Source organism: Xyrauchen texanus, chromosome 7, assembly GCF_025860055.1.
Source record: "Xyrauchen texanus isolate HMW12.3.18 chromosome 7, RBS_HiC_50CHRs, whole genome shotgun sequence".
In the NCBI taxonomy this organism is placed as follows: domain Eukaryota; kingdom Metazoa; phylum Chordata; class Actinopteri; order Cypriniformes; family Catostomidae; genus Xyrauchen; species Xyrauchen texanus.
In genome coordinates this window covers 41,415,000-41,433,415 of record NC_068282.1, presented here as the reverse complement: position 1 = coordinate 41,433,415, position 18,416 = coordinate 41,415,000, and the positions used below count along the sequence as shown (strand labels likewise).

Here is an 18,416-nt window from a genome sequence, read left to right as displayed (position 1 = left end):
CTAACTCGATCTGGGGCACAGCTCTGGGGAAGGCTACGAAAACATTTTGGCTACATTGAAGGTTCCCATGGGCACAGTGGCCTTCATAATTGACCATCCAAAGGTTTTGGTTCTTACCCCAGAAGGGGAACTCAACTCCAGGTTTCTTCAGGGAGATTGTCCTTGTAATAAATGTACTGTAATATGCTTTGGATAAAGGTGTCTACTATATGACGTCCTACTTGGCTCACTTAATGATCATCTTACCCATATGCATGAACTCAAACATCAAAAAAATTACGCTCTACCACGACATATACAGCAGTTGTTTTTTCCCTCTAGAATACATAGGCAACATATTACATGTGCATTTCATAACTAGCAATAAAAAAAAAACCAATTCAGCAAATATTGGAAGTAGCAGCAAGGGGGCAGAGAATGTAATATTCTCTATGAGAAGTATTGCTGTGTAACAAAAATACAATAAAAAATGAAGCAGTGCAGTATCGATTCACATCCCAATTGAGATGAGACACACACAGCTGGAGTGAGCATGCATGGATGCGCACAGAATCGACAATATCAGAAATTTGCTTGATCTCATGTTTTCACTGTAATTTCCCATAAACATATTTACACATTCCATTGGCCAAAGGACTGCACGTCTCTACACTGTAACAAAAATCCAACTTCAATTTAGTCAGATAAGCTACATTTTTAAAAGTTGATTGAACAATCTAATGTAAAAATAAAAATAAATGTGAGTGTACTTAAATCAAGTTAACTTTTATGAAATTTATGTCAGAGCAACTTAAATTTTTAAACAGTGGGGAAATACCAAGTTTGGTGCTGAATGTAGAACATAGAGGCTTTTGGGCGTGCTCAGTTTTATCACTAACACTACAACACCCCCCTTTTTGAAACTTTGTGCAGCACTGTGAAATGGAACATTTTACTGTTGTAAGCCAGGCTCAACCATGGAAAATCTGAGAATATGTGGGACTTTAAATCTTTTATTTTGACTTATACCTTTAATGATGTTTTCCATTTGTTAAAATCATGAACAGTTCTTGAAAATTCATGGGTCAAAATCTGGGGGAACCTTGTAAGGCTTAGCACTATGAACTTTGCATTGTTGCACCTGCCACTGAGCATGCCCACTGGAGAAGCATTGTGGATGAAGACACTACCCACAATCCCCTGCTCTTGAATTTATTTAAGTTTGTTTGGTCAAAGCGTGCCTACTTATTTGAGGACTTATAAATAACTTGTAAATAATCTGTTTTTAATTAATAGATGTTTTTGCTCTTGCGTTTGTAATTATATTTTGCTGTAAAAAGTTGTGTTTTGTTGAAGTCACCATCAGGGTAATTAGCGTTCGCTTTTGATAAACTTTCTTTATATAGACAGTTGATCCAACTCCAATAAGTTTGAAGTTCTTGTAACCTACACCATCATTTTAGTTAGACCAATTAATTGGTCTACATTTCAGATACTGACAGAGCTTTACAGCAGATTCAAACATCATCCTCTGAGATGCTTCAGTATTTTAATTGTTTTCTGCTACCGTTGCACCGTTGGATCCATGTCAGACTAAAAGAACACTAATAACACACATATTCCCTGTGAGTGCTTGTGCGTTTGTTTGAAAGGGCAATGGTGCATTTCTCTTCAGGAGAACAGAGAGGACACCCTGCAGTGCCACTCACCCCCACCGGAAAATAGAAGAGGAGAGAGGGAGGGAGAAAAAGGGGGATAACATTTGCTTTTTAATGATACTGTGTGTATGTGTGGCAAAAGACAGAACCAGTGTGTCAAAGACATTCTATATCCAGAGAAACGGCTCTCCATGTACATTTCAACAGTATAAATACAGTGCCACATAAATACATCCTCCACTTGAGAAAACATACATAGACAAAATAAATGACAGTAGGCAGTAACACTAACCCAATCTTAACCAATAGAACATAATAACCAACAGTATGTTAGTGGTTAGATGGGTGCTGCACAGTGGGGTGGGGGTTGAGCGCAAGAAATGTAAGTAGTACCGTGCAGACACGTGTTTCTTTACAATCGGGAAGCACTGGTGAAACAGAAGGGAGCGGGAACCAAAAAGAGACAGAAATGAGAGCTTGAACAAGACACGGGGGCTGCAGAGATCTCTATTGGAGGTCTGGGACAAGATAAGTTCAGGTTGCCGACTTTCAGATTCAGTTTATACAAGATGGTTTAAATGGTGATTCGGTGGGTTTGTTTTGTTAGATGGGCAGCTGGAACTTGACATCAACCTGGGCCTCTTTGGCCAATGACACAATTTCAGAAAGCTTTACAACCTAGAAAGAGAAAGGGAGAAAGTGATAAGAAATACACAAATGATTACTTAAAAATAGAGCTGTCAGAATTAACGTGTTAACGCATGCAATTAATTAAAAATGTTTAACACATTAATTTTCCTTATTTGTGATTAACGCATTTACCATTAATGCAGCATAAACCAGCATAAACACTGGTTGGACGACCATAACCAGTGTAATGTGTTCGCTTTGAGCCATTATTCTGATGGACACACCACTAACACACACACACCCCCTCAACAGCACTTCCATGTCAGTGACAAAGTGATGGGGAAAGGCACTCTTCACACTATTTGATGCACAAAACAAGTCCAAATGGGACTTGCATAGGCACATTTTAATTACTACAGAAGCATGTCAAGTCTTAACTATCACCAAAACGCAGAATGAGATGTTTTTGTCTTCAAGCGCTTTTCATGTGGAGCTCAAAGCGACGATTGATGCTGGCGTTCGCGCTCTGTCGTGAATCATGAGCGCTGCTTCATGATTGCAATAAAGCGGATAGTCACAGTCTACTGGCAGACTCACAATTAATCTACAAAAATGATGTGATAAATCACGATAAAACATTTTAATCGACTGACAGCACTACTTGAAACAATGATCAACACAATTTTTAAAAATTTAAGGGATTCATAGGTTGATTCCATCCAGTTGTCTTGAATTTGGTCAGGTGTAGTTAATTGTCTGTAATTAATTGTTTCTTCAGACATCTTCAAAATTTTTGACTGCACTTCATTGAAGCACTGAAGTTATGCTGATTGAAACATTAGCTTCAGTTTTTATTTTCATACATTTTTTGTTGATCACATGTACAGTACTGCGCAACAAATACATTAAAACGGTTATTTTATATCTTCTGCTTTAGTGTCAAAAGTATTGAGTTTTAGATTTCCAAAATTACTTAGCACAGAGCACGGATCTCAACATCGAGTCTGGGATTACATGAAGAGATAGAAGCAATTGAGACTAAATACATAGATCTGTGGCAAATTCACCAAGATGCTTGGAACAGCGTGCCAACAACCTTGAAAAACTGAGCAAGCGTACCGAAGAGAATTGGTATAACAGGCATAGGGTGGTCACACCAAATATTGATTTAGTTTTTTTTAATTATTATTATTATTATTTTAAAAATTTCGGACAGTACCGTATTAAAATTAGTTTTTTGTAAAACCATTTTGTCTTTCATCATTTACTCGCCCTTAATTTGTTTCAAACCATTATGTCTTTCTTTCTTCCGTGAAATACAAAAGATGTTTTAAAGAAAGTTCATAATACTCCTTCCCAGAGAATGTCAAGCTCCAAAAAGGATGAAAAAGAAAGAAAAAAAAAGATACAGTACCATAAAATTAGTCCATACATCTCAACCAAAATCTATCCTATTCCAAAAGACAATACACCTATAGAGTAACCACAGTTATTATTACTTTATCACATTAACTATGGACAACCAAAAGGTGTCAAAATACTCGTAACTTTGACAGAAAGAGAAATTGCTGCATTAACCTTAATTTTGAACATCTATTGCTTTATATCTGTCAGATTTGACCTTAATGACACCAAATGTCATGGCTTCTTCATTTCATTTCATTCATTTTCAATGAACAATTACTTACATTTCGGTCTTTCATTTATGGCTGTAAGACTTGGATAATGCCGCACATGTCATATGGACTACTCTTATGATACTTTTATGGTGCTTTTTTGTCCTTTATGGATTGTATAAATCCCATTTGTTTTATGGGAAAAACAGGCAGAATGAACATTGCAAATAACCCCTTTTTTATGTTTTTTTGGGGTGAAAAAAAAACTAGCCTAGCCATAACTAGCCATATTATCAATTTGATTGCTGAACATTGTATGTGGATTCCTCTTTTTTTTTTTTATCTCTGTATCTCCACTCTTTGTCAGTTTCCATTTGCCTGTCTAAATGATCGAAAGACTAACACACCATCTTGGCCGCCTCGTCCAGATCGTCACAGGCCAGGATCTTCAGAGGGCTGGCAGCAATCAGAGCCTTGGCATCATCCACTCTCGTTCCTTGAGATCAGATGAGTGTGATGTGAGTGAGAGAGAGAGAGAGAAATTAAGGACACGACACATGGGCCCCCTGCACAAATATCTCTCCATCTCAACACACATTTCTTCTTCCTGTCACCTTTCTCTCAATCTTTCCTCTCACTCATAAGTTCCAACTCTATATGTTTAGAGGACTTTTGTCAAACCTGTCACAAAGACTGTAAGAGGGGACTAGTGTTGAGTAACTTTTACATTAACAAGATAATTTTGTAACATGACAAATCATGGCTGTTTTGTGGTGAAACGCTTACAGCTTTACAGCGGAGAAAACTGAATTGCTGATTAAATCAGAACCCTTTGAAATACAGTATTTTTTTATAGGTTTCAAATTTCCCTCTATCTATTCATTAATCAAACTCACCCACACCATCCATCTCTCTCTCTCTCTCACCTTGTAACCGCACTACGATGGGAATTCTCAGCTTTAAGTCCGTGACGGCCATGATAATTCCCTGCGCAATGACATCACACCTCATGATGCCACCAAAGATGTTCACCAAAATAGCCTGGACCTATTACAAAGGAAACAAACAGACCAATTGGAGAGTGGCCAAAAATCAACAAATGAATACAATCAAAAAAGGAATCCTGTGTCCAATAGACCATGCATTACCTTTTTATCAGAGGTGATGAGCTTGAAGGCCTCGGTCACCTGCTGTGCTGTGGCTCCGCCTCCTACATCTAGGAAGTTCGCAGGAATTCCACCATGCAGTTTTATGATGTCCATTGTTGCCATTGCGAGACCAGCTCCATTGACTAAACAGAGACAAAAAAAGTGACATCATCCGTCTCCATTTATATTCAAATTCCACTGGATTTCATTCAATCCACTAGTAAAAATGGCTCAAGTCTTTTATTTAAAGCTAAAAGCTATATGTAATAGAATATTAGAGGTAGACCGATATATCAGTTTTATCTTTTTAATCTGGTTGCTTTTTTTATATAAACTGGCAGACAAAAGTTTGGAATAATGTAAAGATTTTGCTGATTCGGGAGGAAATTGGTACTTTAATTCACAAAAGTAGCATTTAGCTGATCACAAAGTATAGTCAGGACATTACCGATGTAAAAAAAGAGCACCATCACTATATGAAAAATAGACAGGCCCCATTTCCAGCAGCCATCACTCAAACACCTTATCCTTGAACAATCATGCTAAATTGCTAATTTGATACTAGAAAATCACTTGCCAAACACAGTTGAAAGCTATATGGTTTGTTAAACTAAGCTTAACATTGTCTTTGTGTTTGATTTTGAGTTGCCACAGTATACATTAGACTGGTATGTCTTAAGGTCAATATCAGGTCAAAAATGGCAAAAAAGAAACAGCTTTCTCTAGAAACTAATCAGTAATTTGAGGAATGAATGCTATACAATGCTTGAAATTGATTGAAGATTTCATGCAAAGGTGTACACTACAGTCTTCAAAGACAAAGGACAACTGCCTCTAATGAGGACAGAAAGAGATGTGGAATGCCCAGATGCACAACTAAACAAGTACATCAGAGTATCTAGTTTGAGAAAGACACCTCACATGTCCTCAGCTGACAGCTTTATTGAATTTTACCCGCTCAACACCAGTTTCATGTACAATAGCAAAGAGAAGACTCAGGGGTACAGGCCTTATGGGTAGAATTGCAACAAAAAATCCACGTTTGAAACAGAAAAATGGCTGTTTCTTTGCACACTCATTGGACAACAGATAATTGGAAAAGAGTGTTATGGATCTTAAACCATAGAGTTTTTGTGGGATCAGCTAGACTGAAGGTGCGTGAGAAGTACTGAAGGATTTCCCATCTATTTTGGGCACATATTTGGCTGCTTTTCATTATTATTTGTTCTAAGTCATCAATTTCAAAAACCTTTTTTTTTTATTATTAAATTTTAGTTTTATAATGAAATAAATATGGTGGCACAGTTATATTTTGTCTACAAAACTAATTTCAAACATTTAAGTATACACCTTCAGATCAAAAGATTTTTAAGATCACAAGAAACATTGTGTTTCAAAACTTTTGACTGGTAGAGTGAGTGTATATATATATATATATATATTTAGGGATGTCCCGATCCGATACCTAGATCGGTATCGGCTTCGATATTGACGTTTTTAGACGGATCGGGTATCGGTCTGACGAGCCCGACCCAAATCCGATACTCTGTGTTAGTCATGTTCGTTACTGTCAAGCTTAAAAATGACATAAAAGAACTGTTAAAACACCATTAAAGCGGTTCATATGACTCGTGCATTTTATTCAAAGCCACTTTAAGACACGCTGATAGCTCTGTGAATTGCAATAGGCTGTGTTTAATAAGTAAACATATAAATGCACGCGCAGCTTCAGCCCGTTAGTGAATGGTGCTTCGGTTTACACACACACATGCGCGCTATTTATAGCCTTCACACGTGCACAATATTTGAGCGCTACAAACGAACATCTCAGATGTAGATGCTCAGCAGTTCGGTTCACTTATAATATGGACTTAGAACGGCACTGGAGGTGCATTTAACAAGAATATAAATAAGAAGCTGAATTAAACTGTGAATAAAAAGGGTGAGGGTTTAAAAGTTAAAGCTGTCATGGAGAGACTCACAGCAGAGATATGAACTCTGCAGGGTTTATTGAGCAGAGGATTGAAACAGTGATGTAAACATTGTGAGTAAATCCAGTTAAGCAGAGTGGCAAACAGCAGGTAAGTAATATCCAGACAGTGTATAGACACGATGAAAGAGATAACTCACAACAATTTTATGATACTTGCAGGCAATAATGAAGACACATGTATAACATAGTATTTCTGAGACTCCAGAACTTTCTACTATCGATGAGAACAGGCACAGAGTGTGAAAGTGAGAGTGAGTGAGTGTGTGTAGAGAGAGAGAGAGAGAGAGAGAGAGAGAGAGAGAGAGAGAGCTCGGGTGAGAAAGCGGGGTATTTATGCAGTCATTGATTAGCCACTAATGATATGCAGGTGCGTGTAATCAGAACTCAGGGAGTGCCAGTATCCAAGTTAATAATAAAGTGTTTCTTAATAAGCTATACATTTATATTGAAATAATGTGTAGTTAAAGGTTTGTGTTTCTTTACATATTAAAGAGTACATCCAATTATTTCCACACAATAATGTAAAGATATTATAAACTGATTATGCAATAAAACAACACTGGTGTCGGATCGGGATCGGTATCGGCCAATACTGAGATTTCCGTTATCGGAATCGGATCGGAAGTGGAAAAAGTGGTATCGGGACATCCCTATATATATTTATGCAAAATAAATCCTTAATCTAGTTAATATATACAAGCTTTGAAAATCTTAATTTGTTAAATACTTAAAGAGCATTGTAACAGAGCCAAGTCTCTGTCATTTCAAAATAAGGGTCCCAAAATAAATGTTCATTTTGGGCTTGTAATGCTCAAAAGCTTAATTTGTTTCTGATTATTAGTGGGATTTTGGTTGCACAATTAACTGCATCAGATTTTATAAATTTTGGAATTTACTGCCTCTATGTCTGTGCCCTTCATAGTAATGAAAGGCAAAGGAGTTATTTTAACCTTCTATAAATCGATTTTAAAAACAATTGGCCGATTAATCAGTTATCGGCCTTTTCCACAATCTTAGTTATCGTATCGGCAAAATCCACTGTCAGTTGACCTCTATAGCATATTACATAGAACAACATGATCCAAAAATTACACCTATAGAGTAACCACAGGTGTTACTTTATCACATTAACTATGGACAACAAAAAGGTGTCGAAATACTCGTAACTTTGACAGAACGAGAAATTGCTGCATTAACCTTAATTTTGAACATCTATTGCTTTATAATTTAAACCCTAAGAAACTTCCTTTTGTGAATTGTTCTGCTTGAAAAGTGTCTTTTTCTAAAATTAATGCCATTTGGTTTGATATTTTATTGTCTAATGCAGTGACAATCATTTTCGGGGCCACTGTATATATAGATAAAAAACACTAAAAATGCTAATGAGTGAGTCATCCACTCAATGTTTAATACAAATTTCACAGTTGTTCACTAATGGAAGCCTGAGGTTTATTCCACTGACCCAGGCAGCCGATAGTGCCATCCAGGCCGATGTAGTTGAGGTCTGCTTTGGCTGCCTGTCTGTCTCTGGCGTCCTCCTGAGTCCAGTCGCGCATATCAAACACTTTCTTCTGTCTATAGGCAGCATTGGAGTCAAAGTTGATCTTAGCGTCCATACACATCACTGCAGATACAGAAAAGAACGTTTCTAATCATGCATGAATCTGCCTGAATATGGAATATTATGGTACAGGGATTGGGGTCGCAGGTGTGGATGTATAGGCTATTTTACACAGGCTTTGAATGTGGCCCATCCAATCAGATTTTAGAGTCAGAACTGTATATCAGTTTTATAATATTAGATTAGATTAACAGTTGAGATTGTGGGTTTTTAACTTGTGTTAAAGGGATAGTTTCTCACCCACACCTATTACATCACTTCTGAAGATATGGATTTAACCACTGGAGTCGTGTGGATTACTTTCATGCTGCCTTTATGTGCTTTTTGGACCTTCAAAGTTCAGGCAACAATTTACTTGCATTGTATGGCCTTACAGAGCAGAGACATTCTTCTAAAAATATTTGTGTTCAGCAGAAGAAAGTCATACACAACTGGGATGGCATGAGGACTATCCCTTTAAATAGGAAGTTACATATATGTGAAGCTAATTTAGCCCTGATACCAGACTTATTGGATTTTTTTAATAATCTTATATTTTCATTTGCTTCTATCATGTTACAATCAATGAGTTATTAACTAGATTATCCAAAAATGTTGCCCAATTATTTTTGTTGAATTTCTAGCCAAAAAACTATATTGGGATAAACAATATACTTTATCATAATATAAATATAAATGTAATTCCTTATACTGTGATATATGACTTTGGTCAAACTGTCCATCCATATGTGTAAGTAATAAAAAAAGAAATCAAACATAGCACATATTTAGATTGTCCGGTACCAATGCCAGATGAGTCCTCCACCATTGGGTTTATCTCCAACATAGATGCATCATACTTAATAAAGACATCATAGAGTTTCAACATGTTCTCTGCAGCTTCATTGATCAGTGCAGGAGGGAAGCCCATCTTCTCTGCCACCTGAGAGAGAAGGAAAGCGAATCAAAACATTCTTATTGCAAGATGGGTCACATGATCATCATGTCTGGCCACTGGCATCTATACAGTCCCGCAGAGCTGTCTTGTACTCTGCACCTCACCTTTATGGCTTGCTCTATCTTTATTCCCTCTACGATATCAATGGGCTCTTTTACAATAGCATCGGGATTCTCTGCAGCCACATCCTCAATGTTCACGCCCCCCTGAGAACTGCCAATCAGCACGGGTCCCTGCAGTGGCGGAGCAGAAGCGAAGAGATAACTTTAAGGGCAGGTAAAACTAGTAAATGTGATGAGAATTCAGGTTACTGCACAGTAAAAATTTATTTTTCTGCCCTCTGCTGACCATTTTACTTACTGCAGCTTGTCACTTGTGATCACAGGCTCCATTTACACTTGAAACTAACATGCATCTCAAATGCATGACTACCCCCAAATGGGGTTTTGGATTGGCTCACCTGAGACGGATGTTAATACCAGGAGTTAATGGGGCCTTTTTTTGTGCTTGTATAGATAGACACAAATTCTAACTGGAATTAACATCTATATGAACAGCGATTTCATACATATATAAACCACATAGTAGAATAACACAATCCATGATCTCTCACCTGAAAGGACCTCTCCATAGTGATGGCAAAATAATACTCTCTGCGCGGGTACCTGCGCTCGCAGATAAACACCTGGTTACAAATTCGCCCTGCCTCCCCTGTCTGCTTAGTGAACAGTTTCTTGCCAATCATCTTAGAGGAGATGTCCTTTGCTTCTTCTGGCCTGCAGACAGAAATAGAGAGATGAAATAAGGAAATCAGAAAAGTAATAGAGCAAAGTCACAGAAAATCACAGCACGAACACTCACGAGTAAACGATTCGGACTCCTCCCTTCAATCCTCCCTCAAAAGAGCCTTTGCCTCGACCACCTGCCAACACTTGAGCTTTTACCACCAGGTCTTTGGAGCCTGAGAGAAAGAAAAGGAGAAATCATAAATAATGAGTGAGAAAAACACTTATAAATAATTAGTATACAAAAAAAAAAAAAAAGAGTGATGAATTATATTCAATGAGAAAAATAAATGTAGGAATGGACTTGAGTTAATCTATCGGGAGTTGATTGGATCAGGAGGGCTGAAAAATACGAGCATTGGTGACATCAGCCGAAAAGTCGAGTACATTATTACTAATGATTAAGGACAAACATAATACCAATTCTATGGAATAACATGAATCGTTCCCAATAATGATAAATAGGGATAAATAATAAGTAAATGGGGACAATGTTTATGTCACATTGACATCAAATATACCTTCAATAAGCAAAAAACAAACACAAATAGCTATGCCCAAAGACCATAAGCAAATAGACAGAAGCCATCAAAATTAAGGCAAATCCTTTGCAACTATAAAACTGCTGCATCCTGAACCTATGAGTCACACTATTATTAGCTACAGTCTCTGAACCTGCACACACAATCCTGCTTTACAATCACATAGTACACACACATCTGACCCAATCCAAACACACTGGTCTCTCCCAACTGATGAGGGGCTTCATCACATGACCTGATTCTTATGATGTTTCTTTCTTTCTTTCTGCCATGCCAGCTTCGATGGCTATTTAACCAGGTTTAAATCATAAAAGTACAACTTTAAGATACATTTTTTCTAAAAACTCAAACTAAATTTGCTCTCATTTTATTAAAAACCTTTTCAAGGGTGTCAGTGGAATAGGAGTTCTCACAGGAGTAGAAATATTACAATCCAAAAAGTATTTTGATAAACACTGGGCTCTGACATGATGCAATTCTTATGATGAAACCTGCTCTAGATTTAGTCTTCACTGTACCATTCACATGTATAAATGGAATAGACCGTTCATTTTGGACATTGCAGAATGCAGACTGGTAAAGATGAAACCATTATGATTCCTGAAGCCTGTAAACTTACATTTAATTTAACTTACACATGATACACCAATAACAGAATGATTAAGACACAGAAAATTCTATTCTATCTGCTAAGAGAAACAATGAGAAAACAGCTGGAGTTTAATTGTTGTATATTCACGAGACTTGTTATTTTAACAAATAGAATAATATCCCCATTTTTATCCACACTGCCGTTTTCAAAATGTGTTTATCCACACTAAAACGTATGAAAACTCTAAAATCCCCTTACTGCGCATGCATGTACATTCTGAAACAGAATTGTTCGTGTTCCGACGCTGGACAGTAATTCTGAATAAACTTCCTATGCCTTTGAAGGAATGTAATTTGAAGGTTGTACAAAGTAAAATGTATAATTAACAACGCTATCAAAGGGAATAGCAGGCACCACAGCGGCGCTACAACATAGGCTGCCATCTTGATTGTTTTGTGTTGAATGGATCACATGACTGTGTCACATGACAACAAATACTTAATAGTTTTCAGATTTCTCCGTTTCCCCTGTCCACACTAAAGTGCAAAATCTGCGTTTTCAAATCTATACACTTGGTAGTGCGTTTTCGAAAAGCTCAGTTTTCGATGTCAAAAATACGGTCTCAGTGTGGAGGGAAGGCCAAAATGTAGAGAAAAATATGTTTTACGTATCAGTGTGGATGTGGCCTTCGAAACGAAATGGGAGTTGAAGATTTCTGCATGAGTGTCCAAGTTAGAATAAAGTATAAATTAGACAAAGTGTCATTCCATTGCACTTTCCCCAGTTGAGAGGTGTAAATGTAGAGGACTCAACACACTGTAAGCGTTTTAAACAGCTAGACGGAGTGCAGCGAAATTGGACAGAATGCACCGTCTTCAAAACTGAACTTTACTTAACACGCATATTAAAAACGTGATGGTTATGGTATCCTGTTAAGCCAACCACAATTTGAAAATAAACGGTTGAGACTAGTGATGGGTCATTCAATTTGAATGAATCTCCTATGTGACTATGTGAATGAGTAGTCTCAAAGAGTTATTTGTTCATTTTGTGAGATTTAGTGGCAGACGGGAGAGAGAGATGCTGGAAGCTGTTTGTGTGTAGTGTGTAGAGCTGAAAAGCCAACAGAGTTTATGTATAGCTGAAAAGCAAACCTTTTGTGTACTGCTGAAAAGCGGCCTTATTGTGTGCAACTGAAAACTACAACAAGTGTTGTCAAGCCGGTTCATTTTGCTGAACAAGTCTCAAAGATCCAAGTCAGTAAAATGATCTGATCTTCCCATCACTAGTTCAGACAGTCACTAAAAAAAACTGGTGTGTGCTTACTACGGTAACCTGAAGGAACAACAGGCAGATGCGTGTTGTGCACATTCTTTCACTGAGTTGGGCAGTGAATCTACACATAATGACAAAATATTATGCATTATAATTTGATTATGCAATCTTTTTTACATTTTGTAAGAGATTGTTTTTTACCAGCCTATAATAATGAATAGTTGATACACTGGAACAACAAGATGCAAAGCCAAAGGTGTTTGTCAGACATGTTATTGTATATATACATACAGTTATGTACACGTCATTGCCCATCGAGAAGAGAAAATGACCAAAATACCCATCCCTAATACAGATTAGTATGGATGTAACACTCTAGATGGATTCAAGATTCATTTACTTACACTTAAGTCATTCCAAACATTACCTTTTCTTCCATTAAAAGTAGAAGTTCATCAGAATGTCTGAGCTGCTCTTTTCAATACAATGAACGCATACAGTGACATGGGGCTGTCAAGCTCCAAAAAGGTACTATAAAAGCAGTCCATACAATAGCTTTGTGTCTGACTGAAATGAAAGTCGTTATTAAGGGATGCGCCGATCGATCGGCCAGTGATATTTACTGACAGACATTTGTCTTAATTCTCATGTTTAGATTCAGAGACAATCTTTTTTTAATTGCAGCATGCATTAAATCACACATCCGCTTCTACTCGGATGCATGAGCACTTCAGCCCTCGAAGCATGACATTGCGGCCACTGGAGTGCAAGTTATTGGCAATTCTATGCATTCACAAATATACACTCTCAGACATGCTGTAATTCAGATGAATGTTTGTACTGGTTGGTTTTAAAAATTCATATACCCATGTATGAAACGTACGAATTGGACAAAGATACTGATGTGTCAAGACAGTCAGAAGGTGTGTGGAACGATAGAGACAATTTGAGTGATTGTGCGCACTCTCGGTCTCTCATCAGTTAAATCTCATTCAGACTTCTTAAAATTGCATATTCAAACTTTCCTCATCATGGTCTGTCATGTGAGGTGAGAACCAATGGTATGCACAATCACTGACATCAAACCAATCATGGTGCATCTTCAAACAACACAAGTATCCAGATGCATCTGAATAGACGCAAACTTGCTTGACAGACTCTGGTCACTGGTCGATTTCATTGCTGGGAAAAGAGCAGTGTGAGCATTCTTCAAAATTTCTCCTTTTTGTTCCACAGAAGCAAGAAAATCTTCTTGGTATAAAACAACACGAGGGTGAGTAAATGATGACAATATTTTCTTTTTTGGGGAACAGAAATCAGGAAGATCCCTGCTTGCAGCCATAAAATGGCTGGTTTTTGGAACTCTGGATATTTTCAGTTTCATGTTGCAATATTGCAAATTCATCAGAAATACTTCCACTTTTTATGGCGCATAATACATGGGCGCAAATGCCATGAGCAGCGAGTGCCCAGTTCAATTACCGGTTGGCCGGACCATTTGCTGCATGTCATTCCCCTAAACTCTTTCCCCGTATTTCCTGTCTCTCTCCAATTTCACTGTCAAAAAAAGGCATAAATTGGCCAAAAACATTTGGTACCAGAAAGATATTGAGAGAAGTCCAGCCTAAAAAGATGGACTCTCAAGACTGGATGGACACATTTTAGGCCAAGATCTGGTCTGATGGATCACTTAAGCAATGTTTATCAACCTAAAACTACTGTATTCCTGCTCCATGCTTGACACCCTACACTTCTTTATTCCTGCTAACAACTCTGCCCGTCCATCATGGGTCTGTGCAGGTTGCTGACAGTAAGATTAAAGGTCAGGACAGTCACATTCTCCAATGGTGGTGCACTGCAAATCTATGTTTAGACATCAGTGTGTGTGTGTGTGTGTGTGTGTGTGTGTGTGAGAGAGAAAAGCACAACAGCTGAAACACACAGACTCACCCTATACACAAGAGCAGAAAACAGGGTAATCTGGTTGTCCTTTATAAAAGGAGCTTAATCTGATCTACATAAAATCACATTTTGGTCTGTTTCTTCTCCAAAACTGGTCATATCGCTTCAGAAGGCATGGAGTTGTATGCTGCCTTTATGTCCTTTTTGGAGCTCGAAAGTTTGGAAGTATGAGTATATTCACTTCATATCTCCATAAAATATCTTCGTTTCTGTTTTGCAGAAGAATGAAAGCCATACAAAGTTGAGATGGCATAAGGGTGAGTAAATGATGAGAGAATGATCATTTTTGGGTGAACTGTTCCTTTTACTAAAGTTTAAAGCACACTATGTTTGTCTTAGCACAAATTTTCCATGGCAAATCTCTATCCTTACCGATCTGCTTGGCAGCAGAAAAGGCCTCATCAGGCGAGCTGGCCACAATACCTGCGGGCACAGAGATGCCCGCTTCCTTCAGCAGCCCAATGCTTGCGTACTCATGTAGGGAGAGGTTTCTCTGCTGCTGCCCTGACAGCATTGGAGATGGCTGGTTCCCTTGGTTACCAAACAGACCTGATGTCCCACCAAGCACCTGTAAATGTACAGGGAAAATACTATTAAAATCCAATAAGAGAAAGAGGGATTGGTCTTGACAAGGCAAAAACAAGATTTGAAGTATAATATTTACATTGCAAATGCTTCTTTTACAGATTTGCTAAATGATAAAAAAATAACCTTCAACCACTCAGTCACCACTCCAGAACTGTATCCACTAGGCCACACTACCCACTAGAAGTTAATCAAGAAACGATTATTTTTGAAAGGGTAGTTAACCTTTTTTACATCTCATTCAGAGGGGAAACATATGAGAAACAACCGTTTTATGATTCTGTTAATGGTTAGACCATTATTAAGGTTTATAATAAAAAGTACACTGCATAGTTGGTCTTTACAATAAGTGACCAATCCTCATGAAGGACATATCGCATGAATTCTAGCTCACATATTAGCAGAATGTTGCAAGACTGCATTTATTATATTATTATATTATTTTTATTTTCTTCCAGTACACATATTTCAGTATGCAACTTCAGTATGGAAATCAAAATAAAAGCACTGTCCGGTATTTATCTTTACACCAGAGGTGACCATCAGAAGACAGAGTGAAACCTTAACAGTTCAATAACCAACTGGACATGTTTGCATTGACTTGAAATCTACGATTCTGAATGGTTAATGATTTTAACTATATTAACCAGCTAGCTTAGTAGAAACACTTAAATGAAACTGAACAAGACAGTCATTTGTCCATGTAGGTCAAACTAAGTGAGCCACTAATCTCAACAGCTGCATTGCTCTAATGAACTGAAGTATAAACATAAAAATCAAACTAAAATCCTGGTTAACTCAACTTAATTCTGCCTAAATTTAAAAGAAGGATCCATTCAGATAATAAATAGACTTACTAACCAAAGCATATTACCAACAATGACAGGCAGCTAGCCTGCATGCTAATGTCAAATGAAATTCACCCATTTGGGGCCGCTAAAAGTGTCCAAAAAGGCAACCTCCGCAACAAATGAAGATCGGATATAGATATCTGATGCGTGTACATAAAACTGACCTTAGCTGCCGATCTTATACTCGTCCTAGGGCCGGCATTCCTCAGTCCAGCGGACAACCGGCCACAAATCAGGGACGTCGCCATGTTGCTCTGTACACAAGCAGCGCAGCAGAAAAACAAATGGCAACACGCGCCTGCGTGAGCACGTACGCCAACTGCGCGACTGCAATTCGAGAATCACGCATCGGATTCATCTTTCCCCGTGAATCGAAGTTATCCATTTCAAATGAGCTCGTGAAAATCTACTTACTTTGTAAATTATTTCAATGCGCATGCTAATCATTGGTATATTTAATAGTTTATGAGTTTCCACCAGGCCGTAAAACAAAGGTGTTTTGCTAAGAGATTCATCTGCCAAGTTATGCCTCCAACACACTACACTACTTTCAAAGACGTCGGATGGTGGTACCGTTCATATTACACAGCTGTCAGTCTTGTCATGGAAGTTGTGGGGTTTTCAAATTACACGAGGAATCGGCAATAGGGATGAACACGTTACAAAACTTTTCACTATTGACGAATCCCCGACGACTCTGCCTGGACTCCAAATTACGTTTCACAACAGAGTACACGCGAGAAGTGATACGAGATACGAAAACAAATGCATGATCATATGTTATGCATTTCAGAATATGATGAGTATGTTTTTAATCGCCTAAACTAAAGGCATAATATATTTTATTGGTTACAATATGAAAAAGTACCTCAGGAAAAACCTATTTGCTTACCTGACTCTCCAAGAGAGTTGGCCATTTCTCTCCAACTCTTCTCTTTCTCCGCACGGTTGTGGTACAATTCAGATGAAAAATCAAATAGGCACTGGTGCTGCTGCCAATATTCCACTAATTTGTCCTCCATTTCTTCGGTTCATTGAGACTTTCTTGATACCGCAGCCATGCTAGTTGATGTTTTATTGTAGGTACATCAGGACTCATACCACTGGAACTTCCCGTGCCCCGTTTCTCGCTCTCTCATTGGCTGTAGGTCAACCCTGCAGTTGTATTCAGTCAAAACAAATTTCGTATTGCGCGATTTGGAATCGCAGACAGTATGGGCAATCCGGATCGTTTCAGTGAGCCGGCTCGGCTCAGCTCACCATAAAGAGTCGGCTATTTTGGCTCCCAATCGGCCCTTTAAAAATAATAATGTTTTGACTAAGTAACTCGTTTGCGATAGTTTGACTGTAATTGGTGTTATAACAATTCTAATTAAATTATTAAATGAAATCATACTCTACATTAACCACAATGTATTTAAACATGCATTGTTTTTTTTATGAAAAAGAATGCTATTAAACATTTGCATTTAAGGTATAAACTTTGTTGTATAAAAACAAAGTGCATAGAAATCTAACCATTCAAAACTAATACAATCTGAGCAGCATAATAGAATATTATTGCACCATATCAAAGAAAATTAAATAACAATTAGCAAAACTGCAGCATCCCACTAATTGAAATAAATGTAAAAAAAAGAAGGATGCTATTTCACATGTGCATTTAAAGTATAACTTTTTAATGTATATAAAGAAAGTGGATATGAATGTAACAATTCAATACGAATACAATTTGAACAACATAATAAGTTGGCTCCGCCCTCCCTGACGCAGCTTTGGTTTATTGGTTGACACTGAGTGTCTGATTGACAGGAACAACAGGTGAGGCTGTTAGTCTGAGCAGACAGTCAGAACGCTTGAGCATTTAGGCCTATATTATTTCATTTATTTTTTCATTCTTTGAATTTGTTCATTCTATTCATTTAAATCTTTTGATTATTCATATATTAATTTGAATTTTCTATATATTTTTATAAATAGATTCGGCTCTTCTGAAATGCAGGCTCCCAATGTTCACTAACGACCCATCACTAGCAGACAGGTCCAGATATTTAACATGCTAGATATCTCGATATCTCGTCTTTGATAATTCATAAATTGTGTTCGTTGCTCACAGGAGCGAGCTCCGATTTGCTTATGATTTCGGGCTTTCGTAGCCGATCTCGATCTCGCCGAAAATCGGGCCTTAATTCATGAAGTGTAACCTCAGCATTAGATAAAGCGGTGGCAGATTGACCGTTGG

At 37.7% G+C, this 18,416-nt stretch overlaps 1 protein-coding gene across 2 annotated transcripts; it reads right to left on the bottom strand.

The window, feature by feature from the left end:
* Positions 1-1,730: 1,730 nt before the first annotated feature.
* LOC127646646 (succinate--CoA ligase [ADP-forming] subunit beta, mitochondrial) lies at positions 1,731-17,227 on the bottom strand. 2 transcript variants are annotated; one of them, XM_052130432.1, is made up of 11 exons: positions 17,067-17,227; positions 15,111-15,306; positions 10,444-10,543; positions 10,196-10,358; positions 9,687-9,815; positions 9,429-9,567; positions 8,487-8,648; positions 5,032-5,174; positions 4,810-4,930; positions 4,291-4,379; positions 1,731-2,315 (listed from the first exon to the last, which is right to left on the bottom strand). In XM_052130432.1, the coding sequence occupies exons 2-11, from the start codon at positions 15,250-15,252 to the stop codon at positions 2,241-2,243; spliced, it is 1,263 nt and encodes a 420-aa protein (XP_051986392.1). In that variant the 5' UTR covers positions 15,253-15,306; positions 17,067-17,227; the 3' UTR covers positions 1,731-2,240. The 2 variants fall into 2 exon arrangements, with proteins under 2 accessions (XP_051986392.1, XP_051986390.1); XM_052130430.1 differs by lacking the exon at positions 17,067-17,227 and adding an exon at positions 16,339-16,501.
* Positions 17,228-18,416: the final 1,189 nt, after the last annotated feature.

Bases quoted from the DNA above. Each gene is read 5' to 3' on its own strand.
- LOC127646646 (XM_052130430.1), bottom strand. From the start codon at position 16,422: ATGGCGACGTCCCTGATTTGTGGCCGGTTGTCCGCTGGACTGAGGAAT. The intron at 5,175-8,486 runs GTCAGTGGAATA...GTCTCTGTTTAG, and splicing joins TGGCACTATCGGCTGCCTGG to TCAATGGAGCTGGTCTCGCA. The intron at 2,316-4,290 runs GTGTGTTAGTCT...TTCTCTTTCTAG, and splicing joins TGGACGAGGCGGCCAAGATG to GTTGTAAAGCTTTCTGAAAT.